General features: G+C 47.0%; 1 protein-coding gene across 1 annotated transcript; it reads right to left on the bottom strand.

The window, feature by feature from the left end:
* Positions 1-1,006: 1,006 nt before the first annotated feature.
* On the bottom strand, positions 1,007-2,312 carry LOC123042292 (60S ribosomal protein L36-2-like). The gene is made up of 2 exons (XM_044464772.1): positions 2,044-2,312; positions 1,007-1,060 (listed from the first exon to the last, which is right to left on the bottom strand). Exons 1-2 carry the CDS (start codon positions 2,295-2,297, stop codon positions 1,021-1,023), a joined length of 294 nt encoding a protein of 97 aa, XP_044320707.1. The 5' UTR covers positions 2,298-2,312; the 3' UTR covers positions 1,007-1,020.
* Positions 2,313-18,198: the final 15,886 nt, after the last annotated feature.

Below are 18,198 nucleotides of genomic sequence, written 5' to 3'. Positions count from 1 at the left end.
ACATATTTAAACACAAATAAGTATCAAACAGCTTTTTAAATGCTAAAAAAAATTTGTGGAGCCCACCTCGATCCCCCTCCATCTCGACCGCTATCCCACCTCGCCAGATCCGGTCCCCCTCGGCGCCGAGCACCCCCCAAGTCCACCGGCCGCCGCCGCCGACCCACCGCACCCTCGATTCCCCTACCCAACCGCCGCCGCCGACCCCCGCACCCCGCGCACCGTCTTATAAAAAAATAAGTATCAAACAGCTTTTTAAATGCTACTGTCTTATAAAAAAATATTACTGTTATTATTTAAACAAGTTTGAACATATTTAAACATAAATAAGTATCAAACAGCTTTTTAAATGATAAAAAAAATTTGTGGAGCCTGGGAGTCGAACCCAGGACCTCCTGGTGTGAGAACTGGCTACTGACCAGTCGAGCTAGTAGAGGGGACTTGGTGTGGATCAGGTCAGGTGGGAGATAACCTGTTGGCTCGAGCAGAAATCAAAAAAAAATACTAATGGCGCACCAGGGTGAGGTGCGCCATTAGTGTGGATATACTTATGGCGCACCGGGGGGTGGTGCGCCATTAGTATTGTGCCCCCATCCATATTTTTCCTCCCCGGCCCTCGATCCCCTTCTCGCCCTCGCCCTCGATCCCCTTCCCCTCTCCTCTCCTCTCCCGACGCCGCTGCCCCGCCGCCTCGACGCCGCCCCGACGCCGCGACGCCGCCCCGACGCCGTGAGACGCCGCGACGCCGCCCTCTCCTCTCCCGACGCCGCCGCCCCGCCGCTTTCCCCACGGAGAAGGAGGAGGAAGAGGGGGCGCTCGCCGTTGACCTCGCCCGGCCGACTCCGGTGGCCAGGCCGACTCGCCATCGCCCCGCCGCCCTCGTCGCCGGTGGCCCGGACGCCGCCCCGTCCACACCACCGTCGCCGGAGCACCCACACCACCACCCGGACCTCGTCGCCCCCGTGAGCTCCCCCTCCTCCTCTCCCCCTCTCCCCCTCGCATCCCCCGTGAGCCCCATCTCTATTTCTTCTTGTCACCAGCACCACCACCACCAGCAGACCTGCATATCACGTGAGAACATTTTAGTCATTTATATACCAACTGTTGCAGCAAAACAGAATTGCAACTATTTTTGCCTGAAAGTAGAAGACATGAACATGGTCAGAAAAAAGAAAAACCTAAAGAACACTTTGCATTTTGGATTCTGCATTAATTCTGTGTTTTCTGTATGCACTTCGATTGTTAACTTGACATACATTGCTAGCAAAGTACTATTTCAATTGAGCGTGCGACCAATGCCCTCGACTAGATGCATGTCAGGCGAGGGCCTCGATTTCTACTAATCCTTTTGACTGGCTTTAATTGTTTTGGTCCTGATGGGCACTATTTTTCTGCACACAAGGGAGAGTTCCTTAGCTTAACCAATAAAGATAATGTGTGACATAAGCAAAAAATATGATACACAGTAGATATTTGGGGCTGGAATGAAGAGTCCACAATTCTTACAAATGATACAAGTCAAATTCAGTACTTGGAAGAAAAAGTTGTGAGATCAAATAGCAGAAGGCAACTTAACGTAGTATTCCCTCCGATCCAAAATAAGTATTGCAGTTTTGAACCGGGGTTAGTTCAAAACTGCGACACTTATTATAGATCGGAGGTAGTATTATTTAGTCAGCAAGCCAAGTTTAAGTTCTGCAGAAGTTGGCAACAGCTTAAATTAGTGCTGAAAGCGTGCTTATAAAGCGTGCTTAACATTGTTTTGCCACAGAGCCAACTCAAAACTCTGATCAATTGAAATAGTACTTTGCTAGCAATGTATGCCAGTTGCCATTTTGGATTCTGCATCAATCATTTTTATTCATATGATTCATTTGTATTAGGTTTTGGCAGATATTGTTAACTTGACTTGAGACCATCCCGCACACAGGTGTGACTCTTATAATCATACAACCATCTGTAATTCAATCAAGCAAAACCTAATGAACATGGTCAGAAAAATAATGTTCATAATATAAATGGTGAGTCAGAGTGGTTACACACCTCATCTTCCTAAGGACACTTGACATCTCCTCTCTCTTCTTCTTTGCTCTCTTGTGAGTACCAAGCTTTCTCTTGGCGACCTTGAGTGCACGCTTGTCCTTTCCAACCTTAAGAAGCTCAGTGATACGTTTCTCATAGGGAGCGAATCCAGCAACCTCCCTAATCAAGTTCCTGACAAATTGCACCCTCTTGGTACCTTTCTGCAAAATATGCCAAGATAACATTGTAAGAATAACTGCAAACTGGATAGACATGTTATAATAATTCAGCTGAGCATATAGGAGCATGTAAGTTAACTTTGTTTCAGCTTCACACAAGTTACAATTCGCTAAAAAAAGCCAGCTAGAATAGCCAAATAACAATTTGGTCCCAAACACAGCAAGGTCCTATTTTACTTTCAACATGACCTGACAACATGACCTGACAATAGTTCAGTTTACAGCTGAGGACAAAGATTTTGTGCAGGACAAGGCTATTTGTTATCGATCAAATAAATGATTTAGAAACCATCAATAAGTAGGACTAGTGATTTATTATGAAGTTGCTTGGGTTTATTATGAAGTACTTTGATCATGTCTCTTTATTTGTACTGCTGCTAATATACTTTATATGATGATGAAGTGCTACTGAGTTGTGTGCAAATTTCGTTAAATCAGTGATGTGTATGTGTGCTGTCAGTTATGTGTATGTGCTTATTTTAATCCAGTGAAATATGGCACTGAACTGTAGCTAGCTAAACGGTAGTTTTGCTTAAATTGGTGAAATTTGGCACTGAAATGTAGCTAGCAATGCAAATATCTCAATGAATTCAGCTCTGTTTTCTGTGTGAAACTGTTGTTGTTAAATGAAGCCACATTCCAGTCCACATGCCAATGTATTTTCCATGTTGTGATGGAGGCCTTTTTTGCCTTGTCCACCCGAGAGGCCCTTGAGTTTGCTGGAATGTCGATTAACTTCCGTTCCAGCAAATTCGGGTACTCCATATGTCCTATTTTCAGCAAAGGTCATGCTGAAATTTTCCGTGAATTTTAGCATGACTTTGCTAAAAATAGGACATATGGGGTACTTGTGACTAATGCATGGGCCGGGGTATCTTAGTAGTTAATTAAGTAGGATCAAGTGCCCCGGCGTACTTGTGACTAATGCATGGCTTTTAGGGTGCCTCGGTGTCGATAAAAACCGAAATGATGAAAAGTTAGGCTTTTAGGGTGCCTTGGCGTCGAAAAACCCTCAATGATAAAAGCTTAGATTTTAGGATGCCTCGGTGTCGACAAACCCTAAATGATGAGACCATGATCTTGTTCCTTGACAATAACCAACTTTTTGACCAAACTTTGTTTCTATTTAGAGAGAAACATGGCCCACAACGATGAGGCCGGGGGTTCGGGCGGCAAGGCATTCTGGGAGCTGTCCCAGGAGATGGAGGAACAACCTCACTTGTATGAGGCCGCCGCCTTCCCCACCGATCCTGAGACCACGGATGGTGCCGCCGAGGATGACCACACTGATGCCACCACTGATGGTGCCGCCGAGGATGCCACCACTGATGATGGCGGCGCACGCACAGATAGCAGCCAGCCGAAGAGGCAACGGAAGGACCGGCGCCCGATCGTGCTCCGCACCCTCAAGGAGGAAGTTACTGAAGTGGACTCCAACGGGAATCCAACGGCGCCCGAACGAATAGTCAAGGGGTACTCGCTTCAGCTCGGGTGCATTGTCCGGAGCACCGTCTCGATCAACACCGAGAACCTGAGGCATCCTGACCGGGGGAATTTGCGCCACCTCCTCTTCACGAAGCTGCACGAACGATACAAGTTCCCCGCTGAATTCGAAAACACAAGCCTCAAAGGGAATAAAGTGAACAATGCTGCCCTCACGAAGATGAGCAAGGCCCTGTCTACTTGGAAAAGCAATGTGAAGAGAATGATCGAGAAAGGTGAGAGTTATGAGAAGATCAAGGAGAAAAATCCTTCGATCACCGAAGATGACTACAACGACTTCAAGATCAATTGCTCGAGCACCGCAAGCTCCCAATCAAGTGAGTGGGGGAAACAAATGCGGGAGCTGAACATAGGGGAACACACACTCGGTCCCGGCGGTTACAGAGTGGCGGAGCCTATATGGGACAAGGAGGAGGCGGACCGTGCCGAGCAAGGCCTACCGCCCCTCTTCGATAAATACGGTGACAAGCAGACCAGGAACTTTGTCAGGGCCCGGTACAAGAAGGACCCGAAAACAAAGGAGCTTACCACGGATCCGAAGACCAGGCAGCTTGAGCTTGTTCTGGTAAGGAATACACCCCCGCGTAATTAGCTCCATATGGTTGCATTCTAATTAATGAAGCCGAATTTCTAAATGGTTCACATTCCTTCCGCAGGCGACTGAAAGCAGTAGCGCGGGGTCGACTCAGAGCAACCCTTGGGACACCACTCTAAATAGGGGGTTGAATATAATGAAGAACAAGGATAAGCTCAGTAAGCCGACGTCAGCTGGTCGTGTGGCCGGCAAAGGCTTGTCGACAAAATGGGGGTCATACTATACCGCTGGTGTGCGGAAGGAGAAAAAGACCAGCTCGGAAAGCCAGGCGCGAGAGGTTCAAGAACTCAAGGCACAGGTGGCGCGGATTCCGGAGATTGTCCAAGAGCAAGTGGAACAACGACTCGGAGCGACGATCACCGCCCTTGTGCCTACCTTGATCTCGGGGTTGAGTGCGTGGATTGCGGGCGGCCAACAGGGGCCGCCCCCGATTCCTAGCTTCACGGCCAGCAACTCGCATAATGCGATGGCGGGGCCATTGGTGCCTCCGGCGGAGGCGGCATTGGTGTCTCCGACGCCGGCACGGGAGCTTAATGCACCCGGGTGTACGCCGGCCGGCACCTCTTCAGCAAGCGGCCGCTCCGTCAACTGCACGCCCGCCGTTGGCGGTGCCTCGACATTAGCCGAGCTCGACGCCATCATCACGGTAACTAATTAAGCCTCTCTCGGCCGAGGACTTCATCTCCTTGCCTTTGACTGGGCATCCCTGACGCCCTACATGTTTTCGCAGGGCGCCGCCGACGTTCCGTGCACTCTCCTCCACTTCGTGAACAACGAGTTGGTCGATGTCGCCAAGGGCAAAATCGTTCAACCGGGCAACCCCTTGTTCCACGGTACCCAGATGCCACCCAACTTGTTTAGGGTTCAACTGGTTCGGGTGCTGCCAGGCTGCGACGACTTGTTACCTCCGATTCGACCCGTCGGGGCCGACGATGATGACGTGATGACCCTCAGCGCCTGCCTGAGCTGGCCCCTGCTTTGGCCGAAGAGCCAGATTCGTTTGGGGGCGGGGGACACCACCCCAAAGACAACACCGCCAGTCGTGCCGGCGCCAAGTCGGCCCCATGGCAAGACCGCCGTAACGGTGCCGGACATCCCTATGCCACTGGATCCAAACATGCATATGGCACAGGATCAGAACGACGACGACGACGACGATGATACATTTGGCAACGTCGATCAGTACTTTGCCGAGCATGGGTACGATGGCGACTTCATGGGGCCTCCTTCTCAAGAACCAAACCCAACAAAAGACGTGTGCGATCTAGCTCGTACCGCGGAGAAGCCAAGTTGCAACAGGCGCCGTCTGGCGTTCAGCTCTCAGGAGACGCCTCCAGCTGCCGACTTCACCGAGCCTCAGATAGGCGAGGTGCGAAATATTATCAGCCCCAACACACTCAAGAAGGCGGTCTGTGAGCAGAACTCGGTCCCATTACAGGAGAAGAAGAAGGCACGCAAAAGAAAGACTAAGAAGGGTGCGAGCCAGCCGGCACCGAGTACGATCCGTGCTCAGGACGGGCCACCTTCACCGCAGGATATCTCGAGGAGGGTGCATGTGGCGGGTAGGGCGATGCTACCACCAAATATGCTCAATGCTGCAACCGGTGCTATGCGGAGTCTGCACGACAGTGTTCTTTCTTTGGAGAAGCGGCGTCTCAGAGAGAAGGATGTGGCATACCCGGTTTTCGTGGCCAAGGTGCCAGAGGGCAAGGGCTTTGTGGATGGCGACATCGGGGGTACGATCGTCCTGCGGTTTGATGACATCTTTGCTATGTTTAACCTTCATCCGCTGCACTACACCTTCGTTCGGCTATTTTCGCTGAGTATGGAGATGCGGATCATTCGCGACAAGACCCCGGACATCGTGATAGTCGACCCCTTCTACATGCGTGCCAAGATCTTGGGCAGCGCTGGGGACCGGCAAGTCGCGAGTTCTTACCTCGAAGGCGTCATTCTGGCAAACCAAGATAAGGATAACTTCCTCGTGCCTTACTTTCCCGAGTAAGTCCTCCCCTCAACCGGCCCGTAACATATGAATTCTTACTTTTCGATCGTTTTTCTTTTAACATTCCGTGTTTTCTGCAGTGACACACGTTGCACGCTCATCCTCCTAAGCCCCAAATATTCCATGGCCACGTATTTCGACCCGGACCGTCAGTCGAACGTAGACTACACAAATATCAAGAAGGTTCTTGATGATGTTCTCCCCGGCTACGCCCAATCTGGAGGCACCTTCACCAGGCCTATTCGTAAGTACGGCAAGCATGTGTTCTCCCACAATACGATGTTCTGCTGCGTCAAGCAGCCGCCTGGCGGTCAGAAGGGTGCCTACTACGCCATCCATCACATGCGGGCGATCGTACGGGACCATCATCAACTTCTGCTACCGAGTAAACTCCAAGATTGGGCCGCGAGCGTGTCGGCAATCCAGGACGCGGACCTCCGACAAGAATTCTTTCGCATCCAGTCGGAGTTTGCGGAAATCATCCATCAAGATGTCCTTCGTACCTCGGGGCAGTTCTACCTCAGAAATCAACCGTCCAACAGTGACATCGACACAATGCTACAAATGCAGGATGACAACGCCCGTTCTTTCATGACTCCCACGATAGACGGCGGCTTCATCCACGCTCCGGTCCCTTGAGTCGAGTTGTCTAGTTCTGAAACATCGATTGGCTCATGTTGTAATTAAACTTTAATGAACTTGTAGTATGTCTCTTTGGTTTTGAGAGTCGTTCAACTTAGATGTAATCGATGCTATTAATGTCTTGCTTTTCTCTTCCGATCGTTCTGTTGCATAATTATATATTGCTTATGTATTGTCTGTGAATTGGTACTAACGTTTCGTTTGGCTAGTGCATAGTGATGCCGACGTATGTCGTGTACAAGGGTAAGGTTCCCGGAGTCTACGATGACTGGGAGGAGTGTCAGAGACAGGTTCACCGATTCAGCGGTAACAGTTACAAAGGGTACACCACTAGGGCCGAGGCCGAATCTAGATACGCCCGCTATCTAGCGGGAGAGGGGAGGGAGCGTTGGAGGAACCAGATGAAGACGAGTTTCATCGTGATGATGCTCATCGTGATGACCGCAGCTCTCTTCTATGTGATGGTAGTTTAGATGATCGATATCGACTTGTAATGCGAAGACAAACTCGCTACTCGCGGTCTCGAGACTTGTAATATAATGTTCTATCTTTGTTCGGTCTTTTTAATTCGGAGACTAATATGATGAATTGTATTCGGAGACTAATATGATGAATTGTATTCAAAGACTAATCTTCTATTGTATTTGATGAATCTATTGTTGATGTGTGCTGTCTATATTTTGTCAAATTATACATTTTGTAACCTGTGCAAAAAACAGAAAATAAAAAAAAAACCTAATATTCATACTAATGGCGCATCACACGACAGTGCGCCATTAGTATGACAGTGCATACTAATGGCGCATCACCGGGTAGTGCGCCATTAGTATGCTGCGGTTACTAATGGCGCATCCAGAGGTGGTGCGCCATTAGTATGCCAAAGCACCTGGGTATACATGCCAACTGGGAGGCATACTAATGGCGCACCCTCGCATATACTAATGGCGCACCAGGTGGTGCGCCATTAGTATACCAGATACTAATGGCGCACCAGCTGGTGCGCCATTAGTAAAAATTACTAATGGCGTGCTATCAGTGGCGCACCAGTGATGCGCCATTAATGGCCATATTAGGTGCGCCATTAGTAGTGGTATTTCTAGTAGTGGGGGGAACACGATCTCTGCTTCGACAAGACGTGCCAAGGAAACTGCCTCGCTAAACGCGCAGAGGTGGAACAATAAAAACAATTCGAGTAAAGGCTTGGTAATGGTGTGGCGTCACGCCACAAAATACATCAGCAGATCAAACTTGTGTGATATTATTCTCTCTACGGTGGTATGTGGAATTTATTTTGCAGAGCCGGACACTATCCTGGTGTTCACAATCTTCTATAAGTTATTCGGAGGAAGAACCCACCTTGCAATGCCGAAGACAACATGCGCGCCGGACTCGTCGTCATTGAAGCCTAGTTCAGGGGCTACCGAGGGAGTTCCGGACTAGGGGGTGTCCGGATAGCCGAACTATCATCGGCCGGACTCCAAGACTATGAAGATACAAGATTGAAGATTTCGTCCTGTGTCCGGATGGGACTTTCCTTGGCGTGGAAGGCAAGCTTGGCGATACAGATATGTAGATCTCCTACCATTGTAACCGACTCTATGTAACCCTAGCCCTCTCCGGTGTCTATATAAACCGGATGGCTTTAATTTTTAGGACGAGCAACAATCATACCATAGGCTAGCTTCTAGGGTTTAGCCTCCTTGATCTCGTGGTAGATCCACTCTTGTAACATACATCATCAATATTAATCAAGCAGGACGTAGGGTTTTACCTCCATCAAGAGGGCCTGAACCTGGGTAAAACATCGTGTCCCTTGTCTCGTGTTACCATCCGCCTAGACGCACAGTTCGGGAGCCCCTACCCGAGATCCGCCGGTTTTGACAACGACACGCAGCACTGCTCACCACTCGGTAGGATTTTTCAAACTTAGGCGAGTATTGGATTGCAGCTAAGCGCCCGAGTGGGAGGATTGCTCGCCACTCGGTGGGATTTTTCAAACTTAGGTGAGTACTGGACTGCAGCTAAGCCCCCGAGTGACAGGACCGCTCACCACTCGGTAGGATTTTTCAAACTTAGGCGAGTACTGGACTGCAGCTAAGCCCCCGAGTGGGAGGACTGCTCACCATTCGGTAGGATTTTTCAAACTTAGGCGAGTACTGGACTGCAGCTAAGCCCCCGAGTGGGAGGACTGCTTACCACTCGGTAAGATATTTTCACACTTAGGCGAGTACTGGACTGCAGCTAAGCCCCCGATTGGGAGGACTGCTCAACACTCGGTAGGATTTTTCAAACTAAGGCAAGTACTAGACTGCAGCTAAGCCCCCGAGTGGGAGGGCTACTCACCACTGATGTCTACTACACAACCTTCTTCTTGTAGACGTTGTTGGGCCTGCAAGTGCACATGTTTGTAGGACAGTAGCAAATTTCCCTCAAGTGGATGACCTAAGGTTTATCAATCCGTGGGAGGCGTAGGATGAAGATGGTCTCTCTCAAACAACCCTGCAACCAAATAACAAAAAGTCTCTTGTGTCCTCAACACACGCAATACAATGGTAATTTGTATAGGTGCACTAGTTCGGTGAAGAGATGGTGATACAAGTACAATATGGATGCAAAACATTATCCTAAATAATAGCAAGCAAATACTAACAAAAGAAAATGATGCTCCAAGCAAAACACATATCATGTGGCGAATAAAAATATAGCTCCAAGTAAAGTTACCGATGAACGAAGACGAAAGAGGGGATGCCATCCGGGGCATCCCCAAGCTTAGGCTCTTGGTTGTCCTTGAATATTACCTTGGGGTGCCTTGGGCATCCCCAAGCTTAGGCTCTTGCCACTCCTTATTCCATAGTCCATCAAATCTTTACCCAAAACTTGAAAACTTCAACCACACAAAACTAAAAGAAAAACTCTTAAGCTCCGTTAGTATAAGAAAATAAATCACCACTTAGGTACTGTTATGAACTCATTCTAAATTCATATTGGTATTAAACCTACTGTATTCCAACTTCTCTATGGTTCATACCCTCGGATACTACTCATAGATTCATCAAAATAAGCAAACAACACATAGAAAACAGAATCTGTAAAAAACAGAACAGTCTATAGTAATCTGTATCAAACGTATACTCCTGGAACTACAAAAATTCTGAAATAAATTTGTGAACCTGAGGAATTTGTCTATTAATAATATGCAACAAGAATCAAGCTAAAAGCACTCTCTAGTAAAACATGGCAGATAATCTCGTGAGCGCTAAACTTTATGTTTTTTTGCAGCAAGATCATATAAACTTCACCCAAGTCTTCCCAAAGGTTCTACTTGGCACTTTATTAAAACAATAGCTATAAAACATGATTACTACAGAATCATGATCATGTGGACACACAAAAACAGTAAGGGTAAATATTGGGTTGTCTCCCAACAAGCGCTTTTCTTTAATGTCTTTCTAGCTAGGCATGATGATGGCAATGATGCTCACATAAAAGATAAGAATTGAAACATAAAAGGAGCATTATGAAGAATATGACGATCACATTTAAGTCTAACCCACTTCCTATGCATAGGGATTTTGTGAGCAAACAACTTATGGGAACACTAATCAACTAGCATAGGAAGGCAAAAGAAGCATAGCTTCAACATTTTAGGCACATAGAGAGGAAACTTGATATTATTGCAATTCATACAAGCATATGTTCATCTGTCATAATAATTTTCAGTAGAATCATGAATGAATTCAACAATATAACCAGCACCTAAAGCATTCTTCTCATGATCTACAAGCATAGAAAATTTATTACTCTCCACATAAGCAAATTTCTTCTCATAAATAATAGTGGGAGCAAACTCAACAAACTAACTATCATGTGAGGCATAATCCAATTGAAAACTAAAATCATGATGACAAGTTTCATGGTTATCATTATTCTTAATGGCATACAAGTCATCACAATAATCATCATAGATAGCAACTTTGTTCTCATAATCAATTGGAACCTCTTCCGAAATAGTGGAATCATCACTAAATAAAGTTGACACTCTACCAAATCCACTTTCATATTCATCACAATAAGATTCAATATCCTCCAAAATAGTGGGATCAATACTACCTAAAGTTGACACTCTTCCAAACCCACTTTCATCAATATAATCATCATAAATAGGAGGCATGCTTTCATAATAATAAATATTCTCATCAAAACTTGGTGGACAAAAAATATCATATTCATCAAACATAGCATCCCCAAGCTTGTGGCTTTGCATATCATTAGCACCATGGATATTCGAGGAATTCATACTAACAACATTGCAATCATGCTCATCATTCAAAGATTTCATGCAAAACATTTTATAGACTTCTTCTTCTAGCACTTGAGCACAATTTTCGTTACCATCATTCTCACGAAAGATATTAAAAAGATGAAGCGTATGAGACAAACTCAATTCCATTTTTTTGTAGTTTTCTTTTATAGACTAAACTAGTGATAAAACAAGAAACAAAAAGATTCGATTGCAAGATCTAAAGTTATACCTTCAAGCACTCACCTCCCCGGCAACGGCGCCATAAAAGAGCTTGATGTCTACTACACAACCTTCTTCTTGTAGACGTTGTTGGGCCTGCAAGTGCACAGGTTTGTAGGACAGTAGCAAATTTCCTTCAAGTGCATGACCTAAGGTTTATCAATCCATGGGAGGCGTAGGATGAAGATGGTCTCTCTCAAACAACCCTGCAACTAAAGAATAAAGAGTCTCTTGTGTCCCCAACACACCCAATACAATGGTAATTTGTATAGGTGCACTAGTTCGGCGAAGAGATGGTGATACAAGTGCAATATGGATGGTAGATAAAGGTATTTGTAATCTGAAATTATAAAAAGAGCAAGATAACTGATGATATAAGTGAGCGTAACAGTATTGCAATGGTAGGAAACAAGGCCTAGGGTTCATACTTTCACTAGTGCATTTCTCTCAACAATAATAACATATATAGATCATATAACAATGCCTCAACATGCAACAAAGAGTCACTCCAAAGCCACTAATAGCGGAGAACAAACTAAGAGATTATGTTAGGGTACGAAACCACCTCAAAGTTATCCTTTCTATTCTATCTATTCAATAGTTCATAGTAAAATAACATGAAGCTATTGTTTCCGCTCAATCTATCATAGTTCATACTAGAATAACACCTTAAGACACAAATCAACCAAAACCCTAATGTCACATAGATACTCCATTGTCACCTCAAGTATCCGTGTGCATGATTATACGATATGCATCACACAATCTCAGATTAATCTATTCAACCAACACAAAGCACTTCAAAGAGTGCCCCAAAGTTTCCACCAAAGAGTCAAGACGAAAACGTGTGCCAACCCCTATGCATAGGTTCATGGGCGGAACCCGCAAGTTGGTCACCAAGACATACATCAAGTGGCACATGATATCCCATTGTCACCACAGATAAGCACAGCAAGACATACATCAAGTGTTCTCAAATCATTAAAGACTCAATCCGATAAGATAACTTCAAAGGGAAAACTCAATCCATTACAAGAGAGTAGAGGGGGAGAAACATCATAAGATCCAACTATAATAGCAAGGCTCGCGATACATCAAGATCGTGCCATAGAGTCAACACGAGAGAGAATACGAGAAAGAGAGATCAAACACATAGCTACTTGTACATACCCTAAGCCCTGAGGGTGAACTACTCCCTCCTCGTCATGGAGAGCGTCGGGATGATGAAGATGGCCACCTGTGAGGGATCCCCCCTCCGACAGGGTGCCGGAACGGGCTCCCGAGAGGTTTTTGGTGGCTACAGAGGCTTGCGGCGGTGGAACTCCCGATCTATCTTTGTTGTTGTTGTTTTTACGGTACGTGGGACTATATAAGCCAAAGAAGTCGGTCGGGGGGGTGCTCGAGGGGCCCATGAGACAGGGGGCGCGCCCTCCTATCTCGTGGCCTCCTTGACGCTCCCCTGGCTTGCACTCCAAGTCTCCCGGATCATATTCTTCCCAAAAATCTTGCCGCCGAAGGTTTCGTTCTGTTTGGACTCCGTTTGATATTCCTTTTCTTCGAAATACTGAAACAGGCAATAAAACAGTAATATGGGCTGGGCCTCCGGTTAATAGGTTAGTCCCAAAAGTAATATAAAAGTGTATAATAAAGCCTATAAAGATCTAAAACAGGTAATATAATAGCATGGAACAATCAAAAATTATAGATACATTGGAGACATATCAACCACTTAGTAGGATTTCCCAAACTTAGGCGGGTACTGGACTGCAGCTAAGCCCCCGAGTGGGAGGACTGCTCACCACTCGGTAGGATTTTTCAAACTTAGGCGAGTACTGGACTGCAGCTAAGCCCCCGAGTGGGAGGACTGCTCACCACTCGGTAGTATTTTTCAAACTTAGACAAGTACTGGACTGCAGCTAAGCCCCCGAGTGGGAGGGCTGCTCACCACTTGGTAGGATTTCTCAAACTTAGGCAAGTACTGGACCGCGGATAAGTCCTCAAGCAGGAAGATTTGCTCCCACAATCTCGTCCTTCTTCTTGACGGTGCAACGCACCCCCCCAGGGGGGGACATGACCGACCCATACCGTTTGGTAGGACTTTTTATCACTCAGGCGAGTACTGGATTGTAGCTAAGCCCCCGAGTGAGAGGCAGACTCACCACTCGGTAGGATTTTTATCACTTAGACGAGTACTAGAATGCAGCTAAGCCCCTGAGTGAGAGGCAGACTCACCACTTGGTAGGATTTTTATCACTTAGGCGAGTACTGGACTTCAGCTAGGCCCCCGAGTGAGAGGCAGACTCACCACTCGGTAGGATTTTTATCACTTAGGCAAGTACTAGCCTGCAGCTAAGCCCCCGAATGAGAGGCAGACTCACCACTCGGTAGGATTTTTTTTTACTTAGGCGAGTACTGGACTACAGCTAAGCCCTCGAGTGAGAGCCAGACTCACCACTCGGTTGGATTTTTTTCTTCATCTTAGGCGAAACAGATTCACAGCTAAGGCAACATATAAAAAATAAATAAACAACAATCATTCGGAAGACTGTAAAATTATGTCTTTTGATAACCAAACTAAAAGGTACTTCTTATTACATCTCATCAGTCTAAATACTTAAGAGTAAAAAGGGGCGGAGCAGTTCCGTGTTCCAAGCACGTGGTTCATCTTTGTTGTGCTCGACGTTGAAAGAGACGATATGCTCCATTGTGGAGCACTTTGGTGACGACGAAAGGGCCTTCACAAGCAGGAGCGAGCTTGTGTGGCTTCTGCTGGTCCACTCGGAGAACCAGGTCTCCTTCTTGAAATGCCTGACCCCTTACGTTTCTGGCATGGAATCGACGCAAGTCTTGCTGATAAATGGTCGAACGGATCAAGGCCATCTCTCTTTCTTCTTCCAGCAGATCGACTGCATCTTGCCGAGCTTGCTCTTCTTCCTCTTCTGAGAAGAGTTCGACTCAGGGCGCGTTGTGGAGCAAATCACTCGGGAGTATGGCTTCGGCTCCGTAGACTAAGAAGAATGGAGTCCGTCCAGTCGACCGATTGGGAGTTGTCCTCAATCCCCAAAGCACTGACGGGAGCTCATCGACCCAAGCCCCTGCTGCATGCTTGAGGCCACGCATCAACTGGGGTTTCATCCCTTTGAGAATCAATACATTCGCTCGCTCAGCCTGTCCTTTCAACTGAGGGTGAGTGACCGAGGCGTAATCGACCCTCGTGCCTTGGGAAGCACAAAAGGCTCTGAATTCATCAGAGTCGAAGTTCGACCCGTTGTCCGTGATGATGCTGTGTGGAACACCATATCTGAATATCAATTCTCTGATGAAACTCAAAGCAGTACTTGCTTCAAGGTTTTTAATGGGCTTGGCTTCAATCCACTTGGTAAACTTGTCGACTACCCCTAGCACATGGGTAAATCCGCTCCTGCCGGTCCTCAGAGGTCCAACCATGTCCAATCCCCAAATAGCAAAAGGCCAGACGAGTGGAATAGTCTTCAGAGCTGATGCAGGTTTATGGGACATGTTGGAGAAAAACTGGCAGCCTTCACACTTGTCCACTATTTCTTTTGCCATCTCATTGGCACGAGGCCAGTAAAATCCGGCTCAGTATGCTTTGGCCACGATGGTCCGAGAGGACGCATGGCGACCACAGGTCCCTGAGTGAATATCATTGAGGATCATTCGGCCTTCTTCTGGCGTGATGCACTTCTGACAGACCCCAGTTACACTTTCTCTGAACAACTGACCTCTCATCACGGTAAAGGCTTTAGACCATCGGACGATCTGTCGAGACTCTTCTTAATCCTCTGGAAGTTCTTTCCTAAGAATGTATGCAATGTGTGGTACTGTCCAATCGAGGGTGATGACCAAAACCTCCATGACCAAGCCAACCACGACTGGGACTTCGACTTCAGTCGGATCTGTGGCGCTCTTGGGCTGTGGTGACTCTTCAGTGAAAGGATCCTCCTGAACTGAAGGTGAATGAATATGTTCCAAAAACACATGACGGGAATGGCCTCTCTTTTCCAACCTATCTTTGCCAACTCATCTGCAGCTTGATTTTTCAGTCGGGGTATATGGTGAAGCTCCAACCCTTCAAACTTCTTTTCCAGCTATCTTACTGCAATGCAATAACCAGTCATGGCCGGGCTCCTGACATCCCATTCCTTCATCACTTGATTAACTACCAAATCCGAGTCGCCGTGGACCATGAGGCGGTGGACGCCGATTGAAATGGCCATACGCAACCCGTATAAAAGTGCTTCATATTCAGCTTCATTATTGGAGGAATCAAAATGGATCTGGAGAACATAGCTAAGCCTATCTCCACGGGGGGATACCAATACTACCCCAGCACCTGAACCATTCAGCATCTTGGAGCCATCAAAGAACATAGCTCAATGCTCTGAGTGAACTTGAGTCGGCAATTGCTGTTCAATCCACTCGGCGAGGAAATCTGCGATTGCTTGGGACTTGATAGCCTTCTTTGTCTCAAACTTGATATCCAAGGGAAGGAGATTAATCGCCCATTTTGCCACTCGACCAGTTGCATCTCTATTATTCAGGATTTCAGATAGTGGTGCGTCGCTAACGACCGTAATGGAGTGCTCAGAGAAATAATGTGCAACTTGCTTCATGGTCATGTATATTCCATGGACAAGCTTCTGATAATGTGGATATCGTTGCTTGGATGGAGTCGAAACTTCAGAGAGATAGTAAACTGGGCGCTGAACCTTATAAGCTTTTCCTTCCTCCACTCACTCGACCGTGAGTACTATAGTGACAACTTGTCCAGTGGCTGAAATGTAAATTAATAAAGGCTCTTTGCTGATAGGCGCAGCGAGCACCGGCTGGGTGGACAGCAGGGTTTTGAGCTCTGCAAACACTGCATCAGCTTCCTCAGCCCACTCGAACTTATCAGATTTCTTCATCAGTTGGTAAAGAGGCAAGGCCTTTTCACCGAGACGAGAAATGAATTGACTCAAGGCGGCCAAACAACTAGTCAAGTTCTGAACGTCATGCACTCGCACAGGGCGCTTCATTCGTAGGATGGTATCAGCTTTTTCTGGATTGGCGTCGATCCCTCGTTTGGAAACGAGGAAACTGAGTAACTTTCCTCCTGGAACTCCGAATGTGCATTTTGACGGATTAGTTTTAATATCGTACCTTCTCAGGTTGGCAAAGGTTTCTGCATGGCCAGTCAATAGGTCGGAACTTTTGCGAGACTTGACCACAATGTCATCCATGTATGCTTCCGCATTCCGACTGATTTGAGTGAGCAGGCACTTCTAAATCATTCTCATGAATGTGGCTCTGGCATTTTTAAGACCAAATGGCATGGTGACATAACAAAAGCACCCGAATGGGGTGATGAAAGCTGTTTTTATTTCGTCGGGAGCATACAGTCGGATCTGATGATACCCAGAATATGCATCTAAGAAAGACAAGCGCTCACACCCCACAGTCGAGTCAACATTCTGATCGATGCGAGGGAGAGGGAAATGATCTTTCGGGCAGGCCCGATTGATATGCTTGAAAGCAATGCACATACGGAGTGAATCATCCTTCTTAGGGACCATGACTAGATTGGCAAGCCACTCGGAGTGGTAAATCTCACGGATGAACTCTACTGCTAGCAGCTGAGCCACTTCCTCGCCAATTGCTTTCCTCTTCTGCACGGCAGACCGCCGAAGGTGCTCTTTGATGGGGTTTACCTTGGGGTCGACACGCAAACGGTGCTCAGACAGTCCCCTGGGTACACCTGGCATGTCAGAGGGTTTCTATGCAAAGATGTCCCAGTTCTCACGGAGGAACTGGATGAGCGCTTCTTCCTATTTGCTGTCGAGTGTTGTTGATATATGAGTCGGTGCGGCATTGGGATCGGTCGGGTGAATATTAATTGGCTTCGTTTCACCAGTCGACTAAAATGCAGAATCTGTAGCAGGTTTCTTGGCTCGGAGCAAATCACTCGGATCTGCATTCTTCTAATACTCATGGAATTCAACTGCTGCCACCTGCGCATCGGCAATTTTGGAACCTTTGTTGAAGCATTCCTCTGCTTTCTGCCGATTGCCAGTAACTGTGATCACACCTTTGGGACCAGGCATCTTCAACTTTTGATACACGTAACATGGTCGAGCCATAAAACGTGCGTAGGCGGGCCTACGCAGAATGGCGTGATAAGCACTCTGGGAATCCACGACTTCAAATGTCAACTTATACTTACGGTAATGCTTGGAATCACCGAAAACCACGTCGAGGGCGATCTAGCTGAGTGATTCGGCTTTGTTTCTAGGGATAACACCATGAAAACTCATGTTGCTCTCGCTAAGTTTGGACATCGGAATGCCCATCCCCTTCAAGGTTTCAGCGTAAAGGATGTTCAGGCCACTGCCACCGTCCATCAGCACTTTAGTCACTCTAGTGGCCCCAACCAAGGGATCGACCACTAGTGCTTGCCTCCCGGGGGTGGCTACATGAGCAGGATGGTCAGACTGGTTGAATGTGATGGCTGTCTGAGACCATTTCAGGTATGTGGTCATCGCTGCCGGAGCAGACATATTCACTTCTCTGTTGATGACTTTCAATTGACTCTTGCTCTCAACTTTAGCAAAAATCATCAGGGTTGAATTGACTTTGGAATAACCGTCGTCTTCTTCCTCATCCTCGTCTC

Source organism: Triticum aestivum, chromosome 2B, assembly GCF_018294505.1.
Source record: "Triticum aestivum cultivar Chinese Spring chromosome 2B, IWGSC CS RefSeq v2.1, whole genome shotgun sequence".
Classification (NCBI taxonomy): domain Eukaryota; kingdom Viridiplantae; phylum Streptophyta; class Magnoliopsida; order Poales; family Poaceae; genus Triticum; species Triticum aestivum.
Note: the sequence above shows the minus strand (reverse complement) of the source record. Positions and strands in the feature narration are given on the sequence as shown.